At 40.6% G+C, this 19,374-nt stretch overlaps 1 protein-coding gene across 1 annotated transcript in view; it reads right to left on the minus strand.

The window, feature by feature from the left end:
• LOC101162448 (synaptotagmin-6) overlaps nt 1-19,374 on the minus strand; it is a 107,729-nt gene that overhangs the window by 6,264 nt on the left and 82,091 nt on the right. The window contains exons 7-9 of the mRNA XM_011477567.3: nt 4,726-4,846; nt 2,011-2,182; nt 894-1,044 (exon numbers count right to left, since the gene is read on the minus strand). Coding sequence (XP_011475869.3) covers nt 894-1,044; nt 2,011-2,182; nt 4,726-4,846 — 444 coding nt within the window. The remainder of the gene's footprint in view (nt 1-893; nt 1,045-2,010; nt 2,183-4,725; nt 4,847-19,374) is intronic.

A 19,374-nucleotide genomic window follows, 5' to 3' on the forward strand; every position in this document is an offset into this window, starting at 1 on the left:
GTTTGTAACACGCTACTTGTTAGCAACGTTAGAAATATTAGCCATGTTAGCGTATTCATAATAGCTGTAACTCCAAACCTCTTTTCCAACTTGTCAAGAAAACAGTCTGATACTGCTGACACGAATGTGGCTGCAACTTCCAACCTTGTTAGTAAGACGTAAGAAAAACACAGTCAGACACCGCTAGACATTGCTGGATTAGCGTAATGACACCACCTGTAGAGCTGCGTTCACACTGCCATTGGGCAATGAAGCAACCACTCTCAATGAAACGTCTATGTTAACACGTGTAAATGCGTGTTTCAGACCTTCACATAAACCTTTGTGCTATCCAAGGTATGTTAACATTGGGAGTTGGGTCATCTCCACACAAGACAATGCACTGAACCTTTGTTCTTCAATGATTTGTGATCTTTATGGATTACATGAAATCCTCTTCATCTTTATTCACCTTTGTCATGGTAGTGATAACAAGTAATGTAAGGGTGGGGTCATCTGGACCCCACAAGATTGCACAAGGGGTATGCAAGCAACAGGAGAAATAAAAAAAAATGAAATTTCTGTGGCTGTTTCTCTTATGAATGGGGTTCAAATCTGTAAACTGATCACTTCTCAATTTTCTATCTCAACCCCCTAAAGTTTTTTTCTTTTTACCTAAAACTGTCTTGAAATCCCACGAAAACATAATATTTTTTTCCCAGGGGCTACAGTTTCTTGTCTGTGTTCAGTTCAACCAACAGTTTAATGTGTTGATGTGCCCCCCTCACTGCTAGATGGACCTGTTTGGTATGGACCACAACAGTTTTCTCATCACACAAATGGTTGAGATGTTTTGACACATAAAATGTTCAGGTATCCCAACAAACACGGGATATGTTGATCCTCAAACGCACCTCCTTCTCAGATTTCTTGGACTCCACTAGGGGATGCCAATGGGCAATGGGCTTCCGTGGATACGCTAGCATTTCATTCCAGTGGTCCCTGCCGAGTCCTTCGGCTTGGCATCCGACCCGCATCACACCGATGATCTCATTGTGACCTACCCTGTGGGAACACACATACGAACAAGCAAACTTCGGATTCAACGTGACGTAGGACTTATACATGACAGTCCTTTGTGATCGAGCTGGTGAGGGGATGTCTTGACTGTTGACTAAAGGACTCTGAGACAGTTAACCTGTCTAACATGTAGAATAACTGTTTTATTTTTACTCCTAAAATGTACTAAATGTGTTGAACTTGGCCTTTAAACCTCAAAGTTGAGCTACTTTTATACCCTTGAGTAAACTAATGTGTAGAGTTTGACTTTCAACGTGTGGACTTTGATTCTGTCAGTTTTTGTCATAGCTGCTCCCTTTTCTTTTCTTTTCTTTTATTGTTATTAGAAAGCATTCTATTTCACTGTTTATGAAAGTCCTTAGTACACATTTGTACTTTTCAGTATTTCATAAGCAACCAATTACTTTCTCTAACAGCTCAGTGAGTATGTGTACTTATCCCAGAATTTATTATGAGTCCATAAAAAATTTTCCTCCATGAAATGTCGTCAAATTCGCCTCAGGCCTCCAGATTTACTGAACTGCAAATAGCTTCTAAAATGGGAAGACAGTAGCAGAATAAGGATGTTGTCTCTGATTTTTAAACGATCGTAAATCTTTCCGTTCATGCTGGGTGAATTTTATAACACAGATTTCATGTATCACAGACATACAGGTGAAGCAAACATGAGAATCAAAAATTGACGCATCAAGCTAAAGATTAAGCGGCAAATACCTATTAATGATATCATACCTGGACATCAGAATGAATTAATAGAACATATTTTCATTTAAAATGGGGATATACAGTTGAATAAAACATATTCTAGCCTAAGTTTCTGTAAAAAAATGTATTAGTAAATGTACCAAAGTACACACTGCTTTGCCAAAAATAGCAAGGATTATTCCTAAATAATATTTTGTTCTGCCCCTTTCCTCAAAATAAATGAACCGGAATGGTTTTTGTACGTACAAATCATAGTCCATGACAGAGATGTGCAGGCTGACGTGGTCCATGCTGTCCGGAGGGATGTCGAAGATGATGGCCTCATTGTAGGTGGGGTTCAGAGTGTTCTTTTTAATGCTCGTCTTCTTCTTTTTCAAACGCCTCCCATCACAGATCAGAGAAACTTTGACATAGGGGTCTGATGTTGATAGAACAAAGAATCAGGAACAATTAAATTAACAACAACAATAAAAAAAAAACAATAAAAATAATTGTTTAAAGGCTGTCGATTGCCTTTAAGCCGCAGCAGTAATGAACAAATTCAAAGCTGCTTCATATGAGGTGCGATTACGGTACAGGTACACACCAACAAGGACTTTGCAAGTTTAAGACGCCTTCAAGTGCAGCTATTAGTAATAGCTTAATTAAAAGAACCAAAAGGAAAAATGTTGTAAACCAAAGGGAATCAAAGAATTACCTATATTAAATGCAAAGATTGCGGAGAACAGTGTCAGCACCTCAACTACAAATTTTAAACCTATATAATAGTTCGTATGATATTTGATGCATGCATTTCATAGACCCCTATTTTATTATCACGATCCAAACTTTCCTTGAAAACTCGCTGTATATAACTTGGTCCATGTTTTCTGCCCTGTAGTTCTTCAGCATTCCACTAGGGGCAGTAGAATGTCCTTTGCTGTTCATTTCAAAATAGCTGCGTCCGTGAAATCAAAAACATAACGTTTTCAAAATTTTGTGGTGAGAAAAACTCGTCTTTTGTTATAAATTTTTTTAAACGACAACTTTCTGTATTGAACGTCAAATTTGGTAATAATTAATTATTTATAACACAGTTACACCATGTTAAAATGTGTGAATGAAATTTGAGACTGTAGGTAAATGGGGTGCTTTTTTCCCTGCAAACTCATCTCAAATATTTGCATCTTAAACAAACTCTGTTGTGAATAAAACTCATATCACCCGTTATATAACATATCTCATTATTTGAAGCTCAGAAAAAGAGGATGTTACAAACTTCTGTGGATTTCAACGAAGGGTTTAAAAAACATCTTAATTAAAAAAAAGACTTTTCTGTCAAGTCTTTAATGTAGTGAGCTGCAAAAGAAAAAAAACTCCAAAAGCATTCTTTTCTAGTTTCTGCTTTAAATATCATACCCCCAATTTCTATTTTTTTTTTTATCAAACTGATTGCAAAAAGAGACATAGAGAAGTGGTTTTATTTTGAAAGGCTCTTTTACGAAAACCAAGAAAAGAGATAATTTTATCCAGTCCAGTGAGACCAGAGAAAGAAATTTATGGTGCGATCAAATCCATCTTTACATTTATGGATCTGGCTTAGCGTGAATCTGTTAGCCTGTTTTGCTCTGAAACTGTGTTCAGGACTGTGCAGCTTATAAACCGTCCTTCTGTACCATCAAATTCCTCAAGTTAATAAAACAAAACTGACACCACATTGATTGTTTTTTTTAAGGTTTTAGTGTCTGTTTTAACAGAAAATAAACTCCCATTGCTTTTTTTAATTTGTTTTTTTATCTCCAAGTGTGTGTTTGTGCTTTTGCAGGGAAGCAACCCTGAAGGATCTGGCATCAATACCTACATAAAAGTGAGTCATCGCCTCGCACGAGCAGATTATGGCTGCCATAGAAAGCTTCCTGTGTGCAGATTTTAGTCTCAATCTGCCTCCGATGAATCACTCCGTGCGACACTCCCATTTTGGATCAATTTAAAAAAAGTTTTAAAAAAAGGCTTTTAATCTATAAGCAACAAAGAAAACATTCTTGGGCGATTTCAGTCTCCTTAACACAGAATAAGAAATATAGACAGAAGCTAATGTCCCCAAAACCCTGGAGATTTCAGATGTGAGTCACCGTAAATTTGTGAAAACCTCCACATTCGATCTGAATCTGGCTTAAACCCTGGCATTTAAAGCACCATAAATGTCACATTTTACAAGTGATATCCCAATTTCAGGATAAGGCTAGAAAAGTGGAATGGCAGCCTATAATAATAACACACTACCTTTACCTATTGGAAAGTGACAATATTTTAAAACTAAGTACCATAGATAATGGTCCTGGTTCTACAGAAACAGGGTTATAATCTCTTTCCAACTGAATATTGATTGTACATGAGAACTGGACTGAGTGACCCCTCCTCCCTCACAAAACAGGAAGTACCTGTTGGCTCCAAGACGCCAAACTCCCATAGACTTTTATCGAGAATATTTGTCATAGTAACCATTCTTGCCCTGCTGCCTTATTTTTTAGCATGTGCTCTGCTAATCTTTTTTAAAATATTTTTTTTTTCTGTAGTGCAAGCTATTGAAGGCATTGGCCAATCAGATGCCTCCATAAAAGCATGTGGTCTCAGGTCGAACTTTTGAAGCTTTGGTTGACAGATTATTCCCCGCCCACTTTCAAGTTGTAGGGGTGTTGAATTCCAACTAAATCCCTCCTGATTAGTGAGAGTGGTTGCCATAGAAACATTAACTCAGACAGGCTCAGACCAATCACTGCCTTCTGGGATCTGGAACCAACACTAAAACGAAAATGAAATTTCACAAAAACCACAACTTTTCTCACGTATTTTCATGCATGATCAATTTTCATCCATGCAATATGCTCAAAATATATATAGTGGCTGTGTGACATGGCCTTAAAGCTTTGGGGTTAAAGGATGATTATGTCCCTGTGGAGCCACAAATGCCCAACAACGCACCTGAATATCCGGTGATGTCCATGGCCTTCAGGTTCCTGCACTTGATGACGGTCAGTGTGAGTCTGCCGGCGGTGGGCAGGTAGCAAAGCGAGAACATGATCTCCCCGAGGTCGACGCTCTCCTACGGGATCACACATGTAATTACAGGCAACAATAACAACAAAAGAAGCCGCGCTCAAGCTCAGAGGCAGTCAGGTCATAGACGATAAATGGAGGATCTGTTTGTTTCTCAACTGCCTGTATTTCATTTGCAGAATGCTCTTTTCTCACCAACACAGCCCTGACGTTCACTGAAGCCAGGACTAGTTAGTATGATACCGGGTTACCTCTGGTGCCCTTCAACCACCAGCATGAAATTGAAGAAAATCAAAGGCTGATCCATCAATTATTTGCACAGTTGAGTCTGAGTGAGCTTGCAAAGAGAGAACCCTGCATATTGTTCCACACATAACAACAGAAACCAGCAGGCTTCTCTTCATACGTCCTGTATTGCTTCTTGTTGTCATTAATTAGACAGAACTAGTGGAGACAGACAGAAAGCAGCCAGGTTTGAACTTTCCACGTTGCAGGCTGTGATCGATTGCTGACACTTTACAAAAAAAAAGGGGCTCCAAGCTAATTAGCTTGACAACAAATGAGGAGCAGAAATGGAGAAGGCAGGTAGTTTGCTCATGGGTATGGTCAGATAATCTCTGATGAACAAATCATCAGGCAAATAGGAGACCTTAGGTGACGTCCTTTGGTAGATGATGATGGCAGGAGTTAATAGTGTTCCTAATGGACGAACCATTGAGGAGTTAAAACTAGGAGCACCTCGCCCCTCTTACTCCCTGCTGATCTGCACTGACGCATGCTCCAAGTTGGTTCCTACTTTGCAAAAAGTGAGAAACTTTAAGGGCAGGATAGATTTTTCTGGCCCGAACATGTTATAATTTGCAATACTCTCAAACTTAGGACCCTTTAGCTGTCCTTGTTGGGCTCTCCTACTGAAACTCACGTTTGTATTCTGACCACTGTACCAACAGCAACAAAGATATTACAAAAGGAGGAAAAGCACATGTAAAGGAGGAAAAAAATCTTGTTTCAAGGGCAAACTACTGAGGAAATGTAAAGAAGTATTTATGGAACCACACCTGGCACACAGGAAATTAGAGTTGCATTCCCAGGGTGGACAATGAGCTTAATCAAGTGTGGGTCCTTGGGCAAGACCCTATGTGCTACTGCCTAAGACAAGGGGGGGGCCCCCTGTGCCCCCAACCCAGATAGATCCCGGCTTTAGCTTTTCGCTAACCGTTAAATCAGTTAACCAAAAACCTGGTCACGTCCATCAAAAAGAGCTGTTTGGCTTCCTACCAATCTGGCCTTAAATGATATGAACCCGAGCACAGATGTTCTATAAACACTGATTTTGAAATGTTTACTCCTTCTGTTGGCATCAGTTCTGACCATAAGCTGTAAAAGAAGCACATGTGTGTGCTCATTTCACAAAATGTGGGTTGGCGTAAAACCCACTTTCTGTATTGCAAAGCAAATATGTATGTTATGTCATATTCAACTTAATTATGGAAGCACATTCTCAATTCTGCTCCACAAATGTCTGTTTCTCAGAAATTTAGTTACATTAAAAGAGAAAATAAAACGGCTTTCTATCAGAATGTTTTGTAAGAAAAAAAGAAAAAGAAATAATTCAGCAAAAGCAGATTAGCCTGTTTTACTATTTTACATTTTATTCCTCAAAGAAACGGCAAAAAAACAAAACAACCAAAAACAGCTCAAAGGCTTAAGTAAGATCTATCTTCTCTTTACAGACATTTGCGTAAAGGTCTATGCTAATAGTCTTAGGTGGAATGAGTGTCCTGTTATTTGCCCCATGATAGCTCTTAGGCCAGTCAACAGTATTATAGAGCCCCTGAGCCCTAATCAGCCTGCATTAGCTCACTGAGAACTTCCAAGATTGGCAAATCCCATCTATCTGTGCTCCACACAGTCTGGGCTCCCCACACGGCTGCAGTTGGGGTTGGACCGCTGTTTAGGATTTGGTTTGAAGGGTGTTAAAAAGCCTGATTGTTCCTGTTGAAAAATAGTTTTAGGCAGAAACACCTGTAAACATGGATTCATTACAGGGCTTCCATACAGAATATTAAAAAAAACAAAGCACACACACACACAGCATTGATCTGATCACAAAGAGCAAAAGACTTTAATGAACTTGTTCAAAACGCAATAATGTGCCAAATTGTGAGGTTAACCAAGGTCAACTGTTAGGTTAGAAGAACTGGGAGTGGTGGCAGAGCAAGATATTATCATTTTCTTCATAAACACGAGCACAGAGCTAAAATAAAAGGAATTTTATGATTTTATTGCACGTTTTTAAAATATGAGCCAGCATTGGAAATACTTGTTGGATTGTATTAGTGGCTTTAGTCCTGCAGCTGGTCTTTCGGGCACATTTTAGTCATGGGGATTTGAACTAAAAGACCTTTTTTGTTTTTCGATATGTTACAAGTGATGAGAGCAAAAAGTGGGTGTTGCTGTGTAATTTAATAAAACGTTTCACAATTTGGCTAATTGATGCAATGATTGATCCAAAAGGGTAAAATATAAATATGTAAAATGAGAAATATAATCTTTCCTCCTACTTATTTCGGAACATCAGTAGGAGAAAAAACAAACTTCCTGGTTGAATGAAAGTCAAAATGAAAAAACAAAAAAACAAAACAACTGCTACCCTTTTTTTTCCCCTCAAATATTTAATGCGTTAGGGGATCATGTGGAGGTAAATACCAAAAACAACACTTTGACATTTTAAGGTCCCACTCCGATCATCTTTTGATCTATTGAAAAAAATGTTGATTTCTAGGACATAGTTTCTGCAGAGCAGCAGGACTTCATTCGACTCTGAGTTTTGGGTGGGACTGTTGATATGGAGCAAGCCCGCCCCACTTCCACATACTCAAAAACTCCAAAGAAAAATGTGCACACTAACAACTTTTGATCACAGTGAAAGAAACCTTCCCCAAAAACAATGACATCACATGAGCCAAAACTTCAAAAGAAAAACAAAACAAAAAGAATGGAGCCAAAATCTCTTATGGGACTCAAATATATTTCAGAGTCCACTAACACAACCAAAAAAATTAAATGTTGGGGATATCCAAAGGAAGTTTTAAAGTCAAAATGGATGGCCACAGGGCCTTTGTGGCAGAGAGTGAAATTTGGCAATCTTGGCCATCATTTTTGCACAATACGGCAAAAGAAAATTTTTGTTAAGCAATCTTCAAAAAATTTCACACACACACACCTCCAGGCTGAGTCTACAACGACAACAGAAGTTTTGTTGAACTTTGACCTCGGGAAGAACCCGCTATCTTCCATCCATCCATCCATCCATCCATCCATCCATCCATCCATCCATCCATCCATCTTCCTCCGCTTATCTGGGACCGGGTCGCGGGGGCAGCAGACTAAGAAGAGATGCCCAGACTTCCCTCACCCCAGCCACTTCCTCCAGCTCCTCTGGGGGGACCCTGAGGTGTTCCCAGGCCAGCCGACAGACATAGTCTCTCAAACGTGTTCTGGGTCTTCCCCGGGGCCTCCGCCCAGTGGGACATGCCCGGAACACCTCTCCAGGGAAGCGTCCGGACTAGATGCCCGGGCCACCTTAACTGGCTCCTTTCAATGTGGAGGAGAAGCGGTTCATCTCCGAGCTCTCCGCGGGCGACCGAGCTTCTCACCCTATCTCTAAGGGAGCGCCCAGCCACCCTACGGAGGAAGCTCATTTCAGCCGCTTGAATTCGGGAGCTCGTTCTTTCGGTCATGACCCATAGCTGACCATAGGTGAGTTTTGGAACGAAGATTGACCGGTAAATTGAGAGCTTTGCTTTTTGGCTCAGCTCTCTCTTCACCACAATGGACCGATACAGCGACCGCATAACTACGGACGCCGCTCCGATCCGCCTGTGAATCTCACACTCCTGTCTTCCCTCACTCCTAAACAAGACCCCCAGATGTTTAAACTCCTCCACCTGGGGCAGGGACACTCCACCCACCGAGAGATGGCAAACTACCTTTCTCCGGTTGAGAACCATGGCCTCAGATTTAGCGGTGCTGACCTTCATCCCAGCCTCTTCACACTCGGCCGGAAACCGCCCCAATGCATGCTGGAGGTCCTGGCCCGATGAACCCAACAGGACAACATCATCTCCAAAGAGCAAAGAGGAAATCCTGTGGCCTCCAAACCACACCCCCTCCGGTCCCTGGCTGCGCCTAGAAATTCTGTCCATAAAAACTATGAACAGAACTGGTGATAAAGGGCAGCCCTGTCCAACGCGCAACGGGAACAGGTCTGACTTACTGCCGGCTATGCGAACCAAACTCTTACTCCGGTCATACAGAGACCAGACAGCCCTCAGTAAGGCATCCCGGACCACATACTCCTAGAGCATCCACCACAGGATACCACGTGGGACGCGGTCGAACGCCTTCTCCAAATCTACAAAACACATATGGACTGGATGAGCGAACTCCCACAATACCTCCAGCACCCTAAAGATGGTGTAGAGCTGGTCCACTGTTCCACGACCAGGACGGAAACCGCACTGTTGTTCCTGAATATATGATACGACTATCGGACGGACTCTCCTCTCCAGTACCCTGGAATAGACTTTCCCAGGGAGGCTGAGGAGTGTAATTGCCCTGTAGTTGGAACACACCGTCCAGTCCCCATTCTTAAAGAGGGGAACTACCACCCCTGTCTGCCATTCCCGTGGTACAGTTCCAGACTGCCATGCGATGCTGCACAGACGTGTCAGCCAAGACACTCCCACAGCATCCAGAGACTTGAAGTACTCAGGGCGGACTTCATCCACTCCTGGAGCCATGCCACTGAGGTAGTCAACGAGCTCCTCAGTGACTTCAGCTTGGGTAATAGACAGCCTCACCCCAAAGTCTTCATTCTGTGCTTCTTCAAAAGAAGGCGTGTCAGTGGTACTCCTTCCACCGCCTGACAATGTCCCCAGTCGAAGTCAACAGCCCCGCACCTGCACTGAAAACAGTGCCTGTAGAGAACTGCTTTCCCCTCCTGAGTCGCCGGATGGTTTGCCAGAATTTCTTCGAGGCCAACCGACAGTCCTTCTCCACGGCCTCACCGAACTCCTCCCAGGACCGGGGGAATATCTTGAATTCTTTTTTTTGTACCTTCTACAATTTTAACACCAAGGGATTTCAGTCTATTGCCTCATCACTCCTGGAGCATCTTTGAGAGGCTACTTGGGAAAAATGTTGGTTTTAAAATTGATAGATTTTGAACGCTGTTAGCGTGGTAAGCTTGCAAAAGTGGTGTTCCCCTACTGCTTGCATATTTTTTATCTGGCATGACATATCATCGCTCCATACTAGGACTGTGAGCATGGTGAACAAAAAAACCTCAGTTGCCAAGAAACCCCAAGATTTTCTTTTTCTTTTTTTTTTTAATTGCAAATACATGTTTGTCAACCACAGCCAACCAAAGCTAAAATGGTTGCTATGGAGATAAAATCTAAAGATAGGCCGCCATTTTGGAATTTTTAATTTTTTTTTTAATGTATTTTCAGCTCTGTCCAAAAGGGAAGAGTTAAGAGTAGCAGCCAAACAGGCCCAAAAGTGGGGTGGCGAAAGCGGGTATAGCACCCACGGGGCATACAACCCCGCTTGTGTCTTTACATCTACATTAAACCCTCCTCCTGTGACTTCCACTTCCTTCACTTGAAGCTTGCCCTGTGCGACAAGTATCCGATAAACTTGTCTTCGTGTCTGAGTTATGCAGACGTTGCAAGGACACCTGCTGAATCATCAAAGGCTGCGGAGGAGGAGGACGTTTCAAACCTAAATCTCCCCATTCTGTAAGTAACCAGTAATTATGCAAATATTTAGTCCAATCATTAGAGAGGCTTTGTTGTCATTCTGTTTACGTGATTAAAAAAGAAGCAAAGCGACAAAGACTTTCACTAATCGAGGCCACCAAAACGCAATCACACACAAAGACATGTTTCCATCTGTGTTGTTTGGGTTTGTTTTGATTTTTACACAATGGTTCCAGTATTGATTTGACCCAGAGCTTCCTGCTTTTAGCCTTCATTAAGCAGCACTGTGTCATACACGCTTCTCCACGGAACACCCCTTTGTATTCATATTGTTTTCTTTGCAGAACACTGAACTCCCCTGCCTCCAGCCCCCCACCGTCTGCTGCTTTCTTTATGGCACCCATCTTGGATTTAATGTGGGCAAAAGATTTTGTCATAAAATCATTGGGTTGGCTCAATTAAGCTAGCGTGCCAAGCCCGCCTCCTTTTTCTGCACACAAAGCAAGAAGGCTCACATTATTGAGTATCCCCTGAAGAAGTTCAACAGATAGAGTGGGAGGGGGGGACTCTGTGAAGGTGATGAAATAACAACAACTCTTGGACCCTTAATATGGAGCAAAGAAAAAAAAAACAAACAAACAGAAAATTACAGATATGATTATAAGTAACAGAAAGAACTTTGCTCCATCGCTGAGTTTGTGAAGCTGTCATTTTGCCAGTTAGCAGATTATGTAAATCAGTTTACAGACTCAGGAATGTAAGAAGTGCTGGCTCCTTATTATGAGGTGCCGTGTAGGACATTATTCAGAATTAGCATTCACATACACATGTGAAATCTCTCACACACACTAGTGAAATGCTTGTATACATACAACTGAAAATGTATTCATTCACATACACATGTGAAATCTCTCACATACACATGTGAAATCTCTCACATACACATGTGAAATGCTCTCACACACACTACTGAAAATGCTCTCACATACACATGTGAAATGCTCTCACACACACTACTGAAAATGCTCTCACATACACATGTGAAATGCTCTCACACACACTACTGAAAATGCTCTCACACACACTACTGAAAATGCTCTCACACACACTACTGAAAATGCTCTCACACACACTACTGAAAATGCTCTCACACACACTACTGAAAATGCTCTCACACACACTACTGAAAATGCTCTCACATACACATGTGAAAATGCTCTCACATACACATGTGAAATGCTCTCACACACACTACTGAAAATGCTCTCACACACACTACTGAAAATGCTCTCACACACACTACTGAAAATGCTCTCACACACACTACTGAAAATGCTCTCACACACAATACTGAAAATGCTCTCACATACACATGTGAAAATGCTCTCACATACACATGTGAAAATGCTCTCACACACACTATCCAAAATCCTCTCACATACACATGTGAAAATTTCAATAAAAACGGAAGGCATTTCAGTAGAAACAACGTTTTTTTTTTTTACTTTATTGTTAGAAACGAAGTTGCTCGACTGAAGGCATTTCAGTGGAAATGAACCTGTGTCCGAATTCCTGCCCTGATCCCTAACTACTAAAACCCTATATAGTGCAGAACTATATAGTTCTATATAGTTCTCTGAATTTAAAAGCAATTCAGACACCCGTGCTCAGTACTTTTTTCTTTTGGGTGTTGTTCATAACGCGCTTGACACGGAAACAAAGTGGCGCATTACCGCCACCACCTGGTCTGGAGGCGAACTACTCCTATTTAACGCGGAGAATGACACTTATTTGTCAGAGTAAAAACATAATAAATATGAACATTTTACAGAGACTATTTATGAATCTGCTGTGTTCTGATCATGGAAAACGTGACTGATTTATAAATAATTAAATTACAAACAATTTGGTGTTGATTTAATGTATTTGTTCATAAATAAACCCCCAAGTTATTTTTTCATGCCAATATTTATTTTGTTTTTGTGCCGCTGAACGATTAACGGGCTCTTGCAAGGAGGCATTTTTTTCTGTAGTTTTCTTACACCTTACTGAAAATGGCTTTGAAAATGAATCTGTCCGTGTTCCTGGCAATAATTCAACCGTTTTTCGTGAGATCAAACTGAAAACGAGCAGATGTGCAGCATCACAGGACGGCAAGGAGAAGCAGACATCTCAGAAGATTTCCTCTGGATGCCCTGACCAGACAGAATAACTTGTGAGTTAAACTTAAAGCTTTTTTTTTAGTTAAACCTAAACTTTAACTTAAACTTTGTTATTAATCATGCTCAAGGTTACACAGTCTGCTGGGTAAGAGTTTAACATTCTTTTTCAAGTGAGTTGTGTAGTCCAATTACATGAAACACTTGTGAGTTCAAAGTTTAGAATTTTTTATTCAGAGTCAAACCATATCACTTGTTTTAAACAAAAACAAAACAAAAACTTTCATTTTTAAAAGTTTAAATGAAAATCCAAAAACCCAGCCAAATAAAAACCACGAGATTTTCCAGAATTAATAAATACTTCATAATCTAAAATGTAAGACATCAAAATAAATAGAAACATTAAAAAAATGTGATTTAATTTCCTCAATGAAATAATTAATGTTGCATTTTCCAGGGTCTTCCACGTCTCTACTGCTTTACCAACACAAAGGTGTCTGTCCTGGCCCTTTACGCTGACGGTCAGTCCGACACAAGACTGGATTTTCGGTTGACCCGCAGGACCATCGAGCATCTGGGTCGATGGTCCTGAAGCATCAGCTTCGGGTTCCTCACACTCTGGGGGGTCACAGGAGACTGACGTCCTGGTGTTTCTTTTCTGGCTGGCGTGTCGCACATCTTACAGTGTGGTAGCCAGAGTCTTTGACATGACACGGTCCACCGTGAGCGATGTTGTCCACAGGACGGCAGACCGCATCCTCCAGCTGATGAGCAGGGTCACCCAGCTTCCCAGTGGGAATGAACTACCATAAGTCGCCTCTGGATTTTAGCAGCTCGCTTGGTCTTTCTCCTTCCAAAGGGTCACAAGGAGCATTGATGGCTGCCACATAAGAATAAAGGCCCTAAAAGATAATGCAGCTTGTTATTTTAACAGGAAGCTTTTTTATTCCATTAAAATGCATGCTGTATGTGACTCTAATGCCAAATTTATAGATATTTTTGTTGAGAATCCAGGATCAATCCATGATTCACAGGTTCTACGTAAAAGCCCAATTTATGTAAATCAAACAAACCCACCTGAAGGATCCTTTTGGGTGATGGTGGGTATCCCTGCATTGCACATCCCATCATGCTGCTGACACCCTACAGGGAACCCATGAGGAATGCCATTGAGGCAGTTACAACCAGAACCACTCCAGAACACGCTCTGTTGTGAAGAGAGCATTTGGCATGATAAAGATGAGGAGGAGAGCAATATTTCTGAGGGCACTGGAAGTAAAACCAACCTTTGCAATGAAAATCATTGCCTGCAGTTCAATTCTGCACATTCTGTGCATCAGCAAAGGCGACTGCTTAGCCACAGATGTTGAGCCACAGCAGGACAACACCAGGAACATGCAGGACGAGCAGAGTCACGTCTGTCTGCAAGGACAAATCTTTGCTTTCCTTTCAGCTCCAACTGTGACACACATGACTCTAGAAGACCAGGATTATTGTTAACATGTATAAAAATAAATATTAACATATAAAACGAAATTCTAAATATGTACATCTGATATTTATATGAAAATCCTTTTAAGATTGTTAAAAATAGCTCAGATTTAAATAATACATGTAAATTATTCATTTTTGTTCATACATTTATTAAACAAATTGGAAAAACAATGGCTGCATTACATTTTAGAACAATAATTTCAACTCAAGTAAACTTAACAGACTCTCCTGTCGCTGTTCCTCCCTTCTAACCCTTTCCTCCTCTCTCTTCTGGGTCTTTAACATAAACCTTTAACCCAGTTCGACAACGATTAACCGTTTATTAAAATGAAGTCAAATCTGATATGTCTCTACGGTAGAGACATATCAGATTTACCCATCTGGCACGAGCTAGCTTGAAAACAAACAGGCTATCTTTCTCCATCCGCAAATGGATCGGATTTTCCTCATCCTCGTCTGTCCCTACATATATGAACACATTTAAAACATGTGTTAATAACTTGTGACTACGGTTAGAAGTCACTGCTTTTTGATGTAATATCTAGCGTTTGTTTTTAGCCTTCGGCGCTAATTCGCGTTAGCGTTAGCTTTAGCATTACTGAAATTGATGAGCTTCAAAACAATCTAGGTTGTTGATTGAGGAATATAACATATTAAACACATCATCCTAAGTATTTACAAATATATTTTACAACAGATACTGGATATTTTTTAATATACTTACACGTTTCGGTGGTTTTCCTTGCGCAACCGGCTGCCATTTTCGAATGATTCAGACGAATGATTATCTCGCGATAATCAGCCAACTTCCGTTTCTACTGAAATGCCTTCCGTTTCTGTCGAAAATTTCAGTAGTGTGTGTGAGAGCATTTTCACATGTGTATGTGAGAGGATTTTCACATGTGTATGTGAGAGGATTTTCACATGTGTATGTGAGAGGATTTTCACATGTGTATGTGAGAGGATTTCAGTAGTGTGTGTGAGAGGATTTCAGTAGTGTGTGTGAGAGGATTTCAGTAGTGTGTGTGAGAGGATTTCAGTAGTGTGTGTGAGAGGATTTCAGTAGTGTGTGTGAGAGGATTTCAGTAGTGTGTGTGAGAGGATTTCAGTAGTGTGTGTGAGAGCATTTCACATGTGTATGTGAGAGCATTTTCAGTAGTGTGTGTGAGAGCATTTCACATGTGTATGTGAGAGATTTCACATGTGTATGTGAGAGATTTCACATGTGTATGTGAGAGATTTCACATGTGTATGTGAATGAATACATTTTCAGTTGTATGTATACAAGTATTTCACTAGTGTGTGTGAGAGATTTCACATGTGTATGTGAATGCTAATTCTGAATAATGTCCTACACGGCACCTCATACCTTATAGCCTGTAATTTCAGTGATACTGGCTTCCAAATGATGCGAGGTATTGGCCAATAAGCCCCTGTTATCCTTTGAAATGTGTTCCTCCGTACGACATGACTTCAGGCTTAAGAAAGACGCACACCACAAAGTAATGATGGTATATTTGAACCTGAAGTTGGTCGTTCTGTAGCATAACTATTTACAGTAGCAGATGTTAGAAAGAATTTTTTTTAAACTTTGTGTGGAATTCAACCCATCAATACAGGAGATGTCGCTGGCGACAAAAGTAATTCAAGCTCTTCAAACTTCCAAAACTTTTTGGCTACGCTCACACCACCCTGCACCACCGCATGCATTGAAGCGTAGAGCTTTTTTGTCGCATTTGGTTTTGGGCTTCCGCGTTTAAAATTCTCACATTGCCAAGTTGCTATGCCAGTTTCTACGACCATTTTCGGACTCTACATACAAAATCATGCAGCCATTGAACGCGCATTGAAAGTAAACCAGAGTGAACTTTGACCAATCAGGGACTCGGATTTGGCAGTGAGGTATGGATGGCGTCTTTTTAAATTCACAGAAGTGCCAACCGTTTGTAAATTGATCATGAAGGAGACATTAATAATTGCTATCTGCCGGAATTGCCGGATTTATGCGACATCAAGTCTGTCATATTTCGAATAGAGCTGCGAAGGAAAAAGCCTGATACAAGTTTCCAACTGTAGCTGGTGGACGTGCGCTAGTAACTAGTAGAAAAAGAAGACCTTTCTTCCTGCTTTTCTAGTGTGAGCACCAAATGCTGAAATCACGCTCAAGAATAAGCATTTAAAGCGTTCTTGAATGTGTGTCACATAACTTAACTTGAGACCATCTGCGCAGTTCCCACACTATATTGAAGTTCATCTTTTGCAGTTTCACTGTTTCATGGATTTCTTTTCGGTGCACTTTCCTATGCTTTTTATGAATTTATTTTTACGACACTCTGCATCCTGATTGGTGTGTTGACCTTGTCAATCGATGTCGTCAGTGCCATGTCTCTTGGAGAGAATACGTTCAGTTTGTCACATCTACATGAACCTTTGATTGCGATCAAATCTTTGGTTTTATTTTATAATTCTGGACATATTCTTCTATAAAGGTTTTTAATTTGTAGATTTTAAACAAAGGAGAAAAATGTGAAAATGTTTAAGTCTGTCGGGGAAAAGTGTATCATGTGTGTAGTGAGGGTTTTAACGGCCTTAAATATCTATGATCGTGCCTTGAGAAGTTTTATCTTATTTTAAGAACTTAACCCCTGCAATACACTAGGGAACACTGTAAAGTAATTCCAACAGATTCTGAAGTGGAGAAAAGCTAAAATTGTGCTAAAATGCAACACTTTACGGTTGTAAATTTGCTCCGTGGCAGCTTTTGGAAAACAATTCGACAATAATGATATGCCGAGCAGTAATGCTAGTATAAGTTTGGTCCAACTTAATGTTGGATACTGTTCACTAATACTTTGTTCTATCTCAAATTGTCCTTATTTCTTGCCTTATCCCAACCTTTTTGTCTGTTAACTCACTGGGTTGTGCAGTCTGTCTGCCAGCTGGACGGTCAGGGGTTTCACTCTCAAGTTAGACAGCCTTTGTGTCTTTGGGCAAGACACTTCACCACACATTGGCCCCAATTATGGTACTGATCTATAAGTCACTTTGGATTAAAGGCTTTGCTAAATGTGATGCAGTCTAATGTGTTCTCATTGAGTTCAGGTGGGTGTTTTCTTCCTTTGCGGCTCAGCAAACCTCTTGTGTTTTGTTTTCTCGTTTTTTTCCTGTCAATTCTGTTTAGATTCACAGCAGCTGCTCCTTGATTCATTATCTCCTCAAGGAATTGGATCCAAGGAGTTTGTTGGATCTCTGTTAGTATTTCCTTGCCTGTAGTTTGTGCGCATTGTTCTTTATTGGTGTTATCTCCAACTCTGTGTGGGTTTAATGTCCAGAGTTCAGTCTTTTAGGGCATATCACGCAGTAATATGACTACCTTATCCATAATACATACACACCATCGTTCATTCTCGAGTTCCTTCAAGCACTCATATATTGTGCAATGAGATTTATTTTCTCCTCTCTGCCCCACTTCTGTCCAACACCAGTAGTTTCAGGTGATGCTCTGCTCATGTTGAAGCCAGGTGATCTTCTGCCTTACTGCTCTGGACAAATTCAATTTAAAATTGCAGTTAAAGTCCCATTAGATGTCACACACCTAGGTGTGTGAAATTTGTTGTCTGCATTTGACCCATCCCCTTGGGGGAGCGGTGAGCTGCAGACACAGGAAATATTTGGTGATTTAACCCCCCCCAATACAACCCCTTTATTGTGAGTACCAAGCAGGGAGGTGTTAGGTCCTAATTTTTGTCTCTGGTCTGACTCAATTGTGCATTCGAACTCACAATCTTCCAGTCTCAGGACAGACACTACCACAAGGCTAGTGATTTGTTTTTTCTTATTAATCTATGTTATCCTTGTTTAATTCCCACGGCAGAGCGGAACTTTGCTGTTTTCAGGTGTGGTGCCAAAGAGGTGTGTCTTCCGATTGGAACTAAAACTGATGAAGGAAGCCTTTGAGAAAGCTCAAGAAGAAAGCTTTGCTGTAACATGCCTTCAGGCCAGCTCTCCGCTCCACTTTGTGGCATCTTAGTGGTGGGCAACTTAAGGCTCACGATGTGCTGAGGCTTTCCTAACAAATATCATCAGTCATTCATAAGATAGTGTTTGATACAAGCTCCATCACACTGCTTCAAATTCCTACACTTCAGTAAGAGTGACACAAGCCTCTGCATCATTTTCCTATCATTCCAGCCCGCTTTGATTAGTTTTTGTGTTAACTGTGCTAAAAAAACTGAACTGAACTGCCATTTTTTTTTAGTTTTGTTTTCTCCTGTTTATGTTAGTCTGGGATGTTCATAGTTGGTGATTATTATTTCCCCTTTCTTTTAATTTCAGGTAAGATTCCTTATTGGATGTGGATAGGTGTGTTTCTTTGTTGTTTTTTAAATTCTCTTATTTATTCATCTTTATTTAACCCTTGTGCTATCCTAGGCTAACATTGGGAGCGTGGTCATCTAGACCCACTAGACAGTGCGCTGAACCTTTTTTCTTCAAGGATTTTTGATCTTCACTGGTGTCCATGGAGTACATGAAATCTGTCCACCTTTATCCACTTTTGTTATTTATGGTAGGGAGAAAACGTCAATGTAAGGGTGGGGTCATCTAAGATAGCACAAGGGTTAATCAGGGAAATTGCCACTGAGATTACCACTCTCTATTTCAAAGGAAGTTCAGCCGGACCAGCCAATACAAAGCATTTAAAGAGAACAATACAATTCAAAGACTATTGAAAACAAGTACAACTCAAGGATCTCATTTCCAAGCTTTTGAGCAAAATTATAAACTCGTTTATTTGGACCAGAATTTTTGAAATTCCGATCCTTTTGTACCATGTTGCCATGTTGGGGGGGCAGTTGTGGGCAATCCCACCTAATATCTTCTGTGAAAACAGTTGCTACAGTGAATAAGAAGTATTCTGGAGAAGGTCAAGGGTACTGTCCAGCTGATTTAGGTTAAATGTATTCAGGTTCACCCTGAAGCCTTTTTGCTTCAGTTGTTCTTGTTCACCACTCATTTAAATAAATACTGTTGTGTTATAAAAATGTTTTTCTGTGTTTTGTGTGTGTGTGTGTGTGTTAAAGTCTTGGTATTGCTATTTTCCTAAACATAAAAAAACCCATAACAGATACCAGAGAAAAGTCTGTAATCAGATAACT

Source organism: Oryzias latipes, chromosome 7 (assembly GCF_002234675.1).
Source record: "Oryzias latipes chromosome 7, ASM223467v1".
NCBI lineage: Eukaryota > Metazoa > Chordata > Actinopteri > Beloniformes > Adrianichthyidae > Oryzias > Oryzias latipes.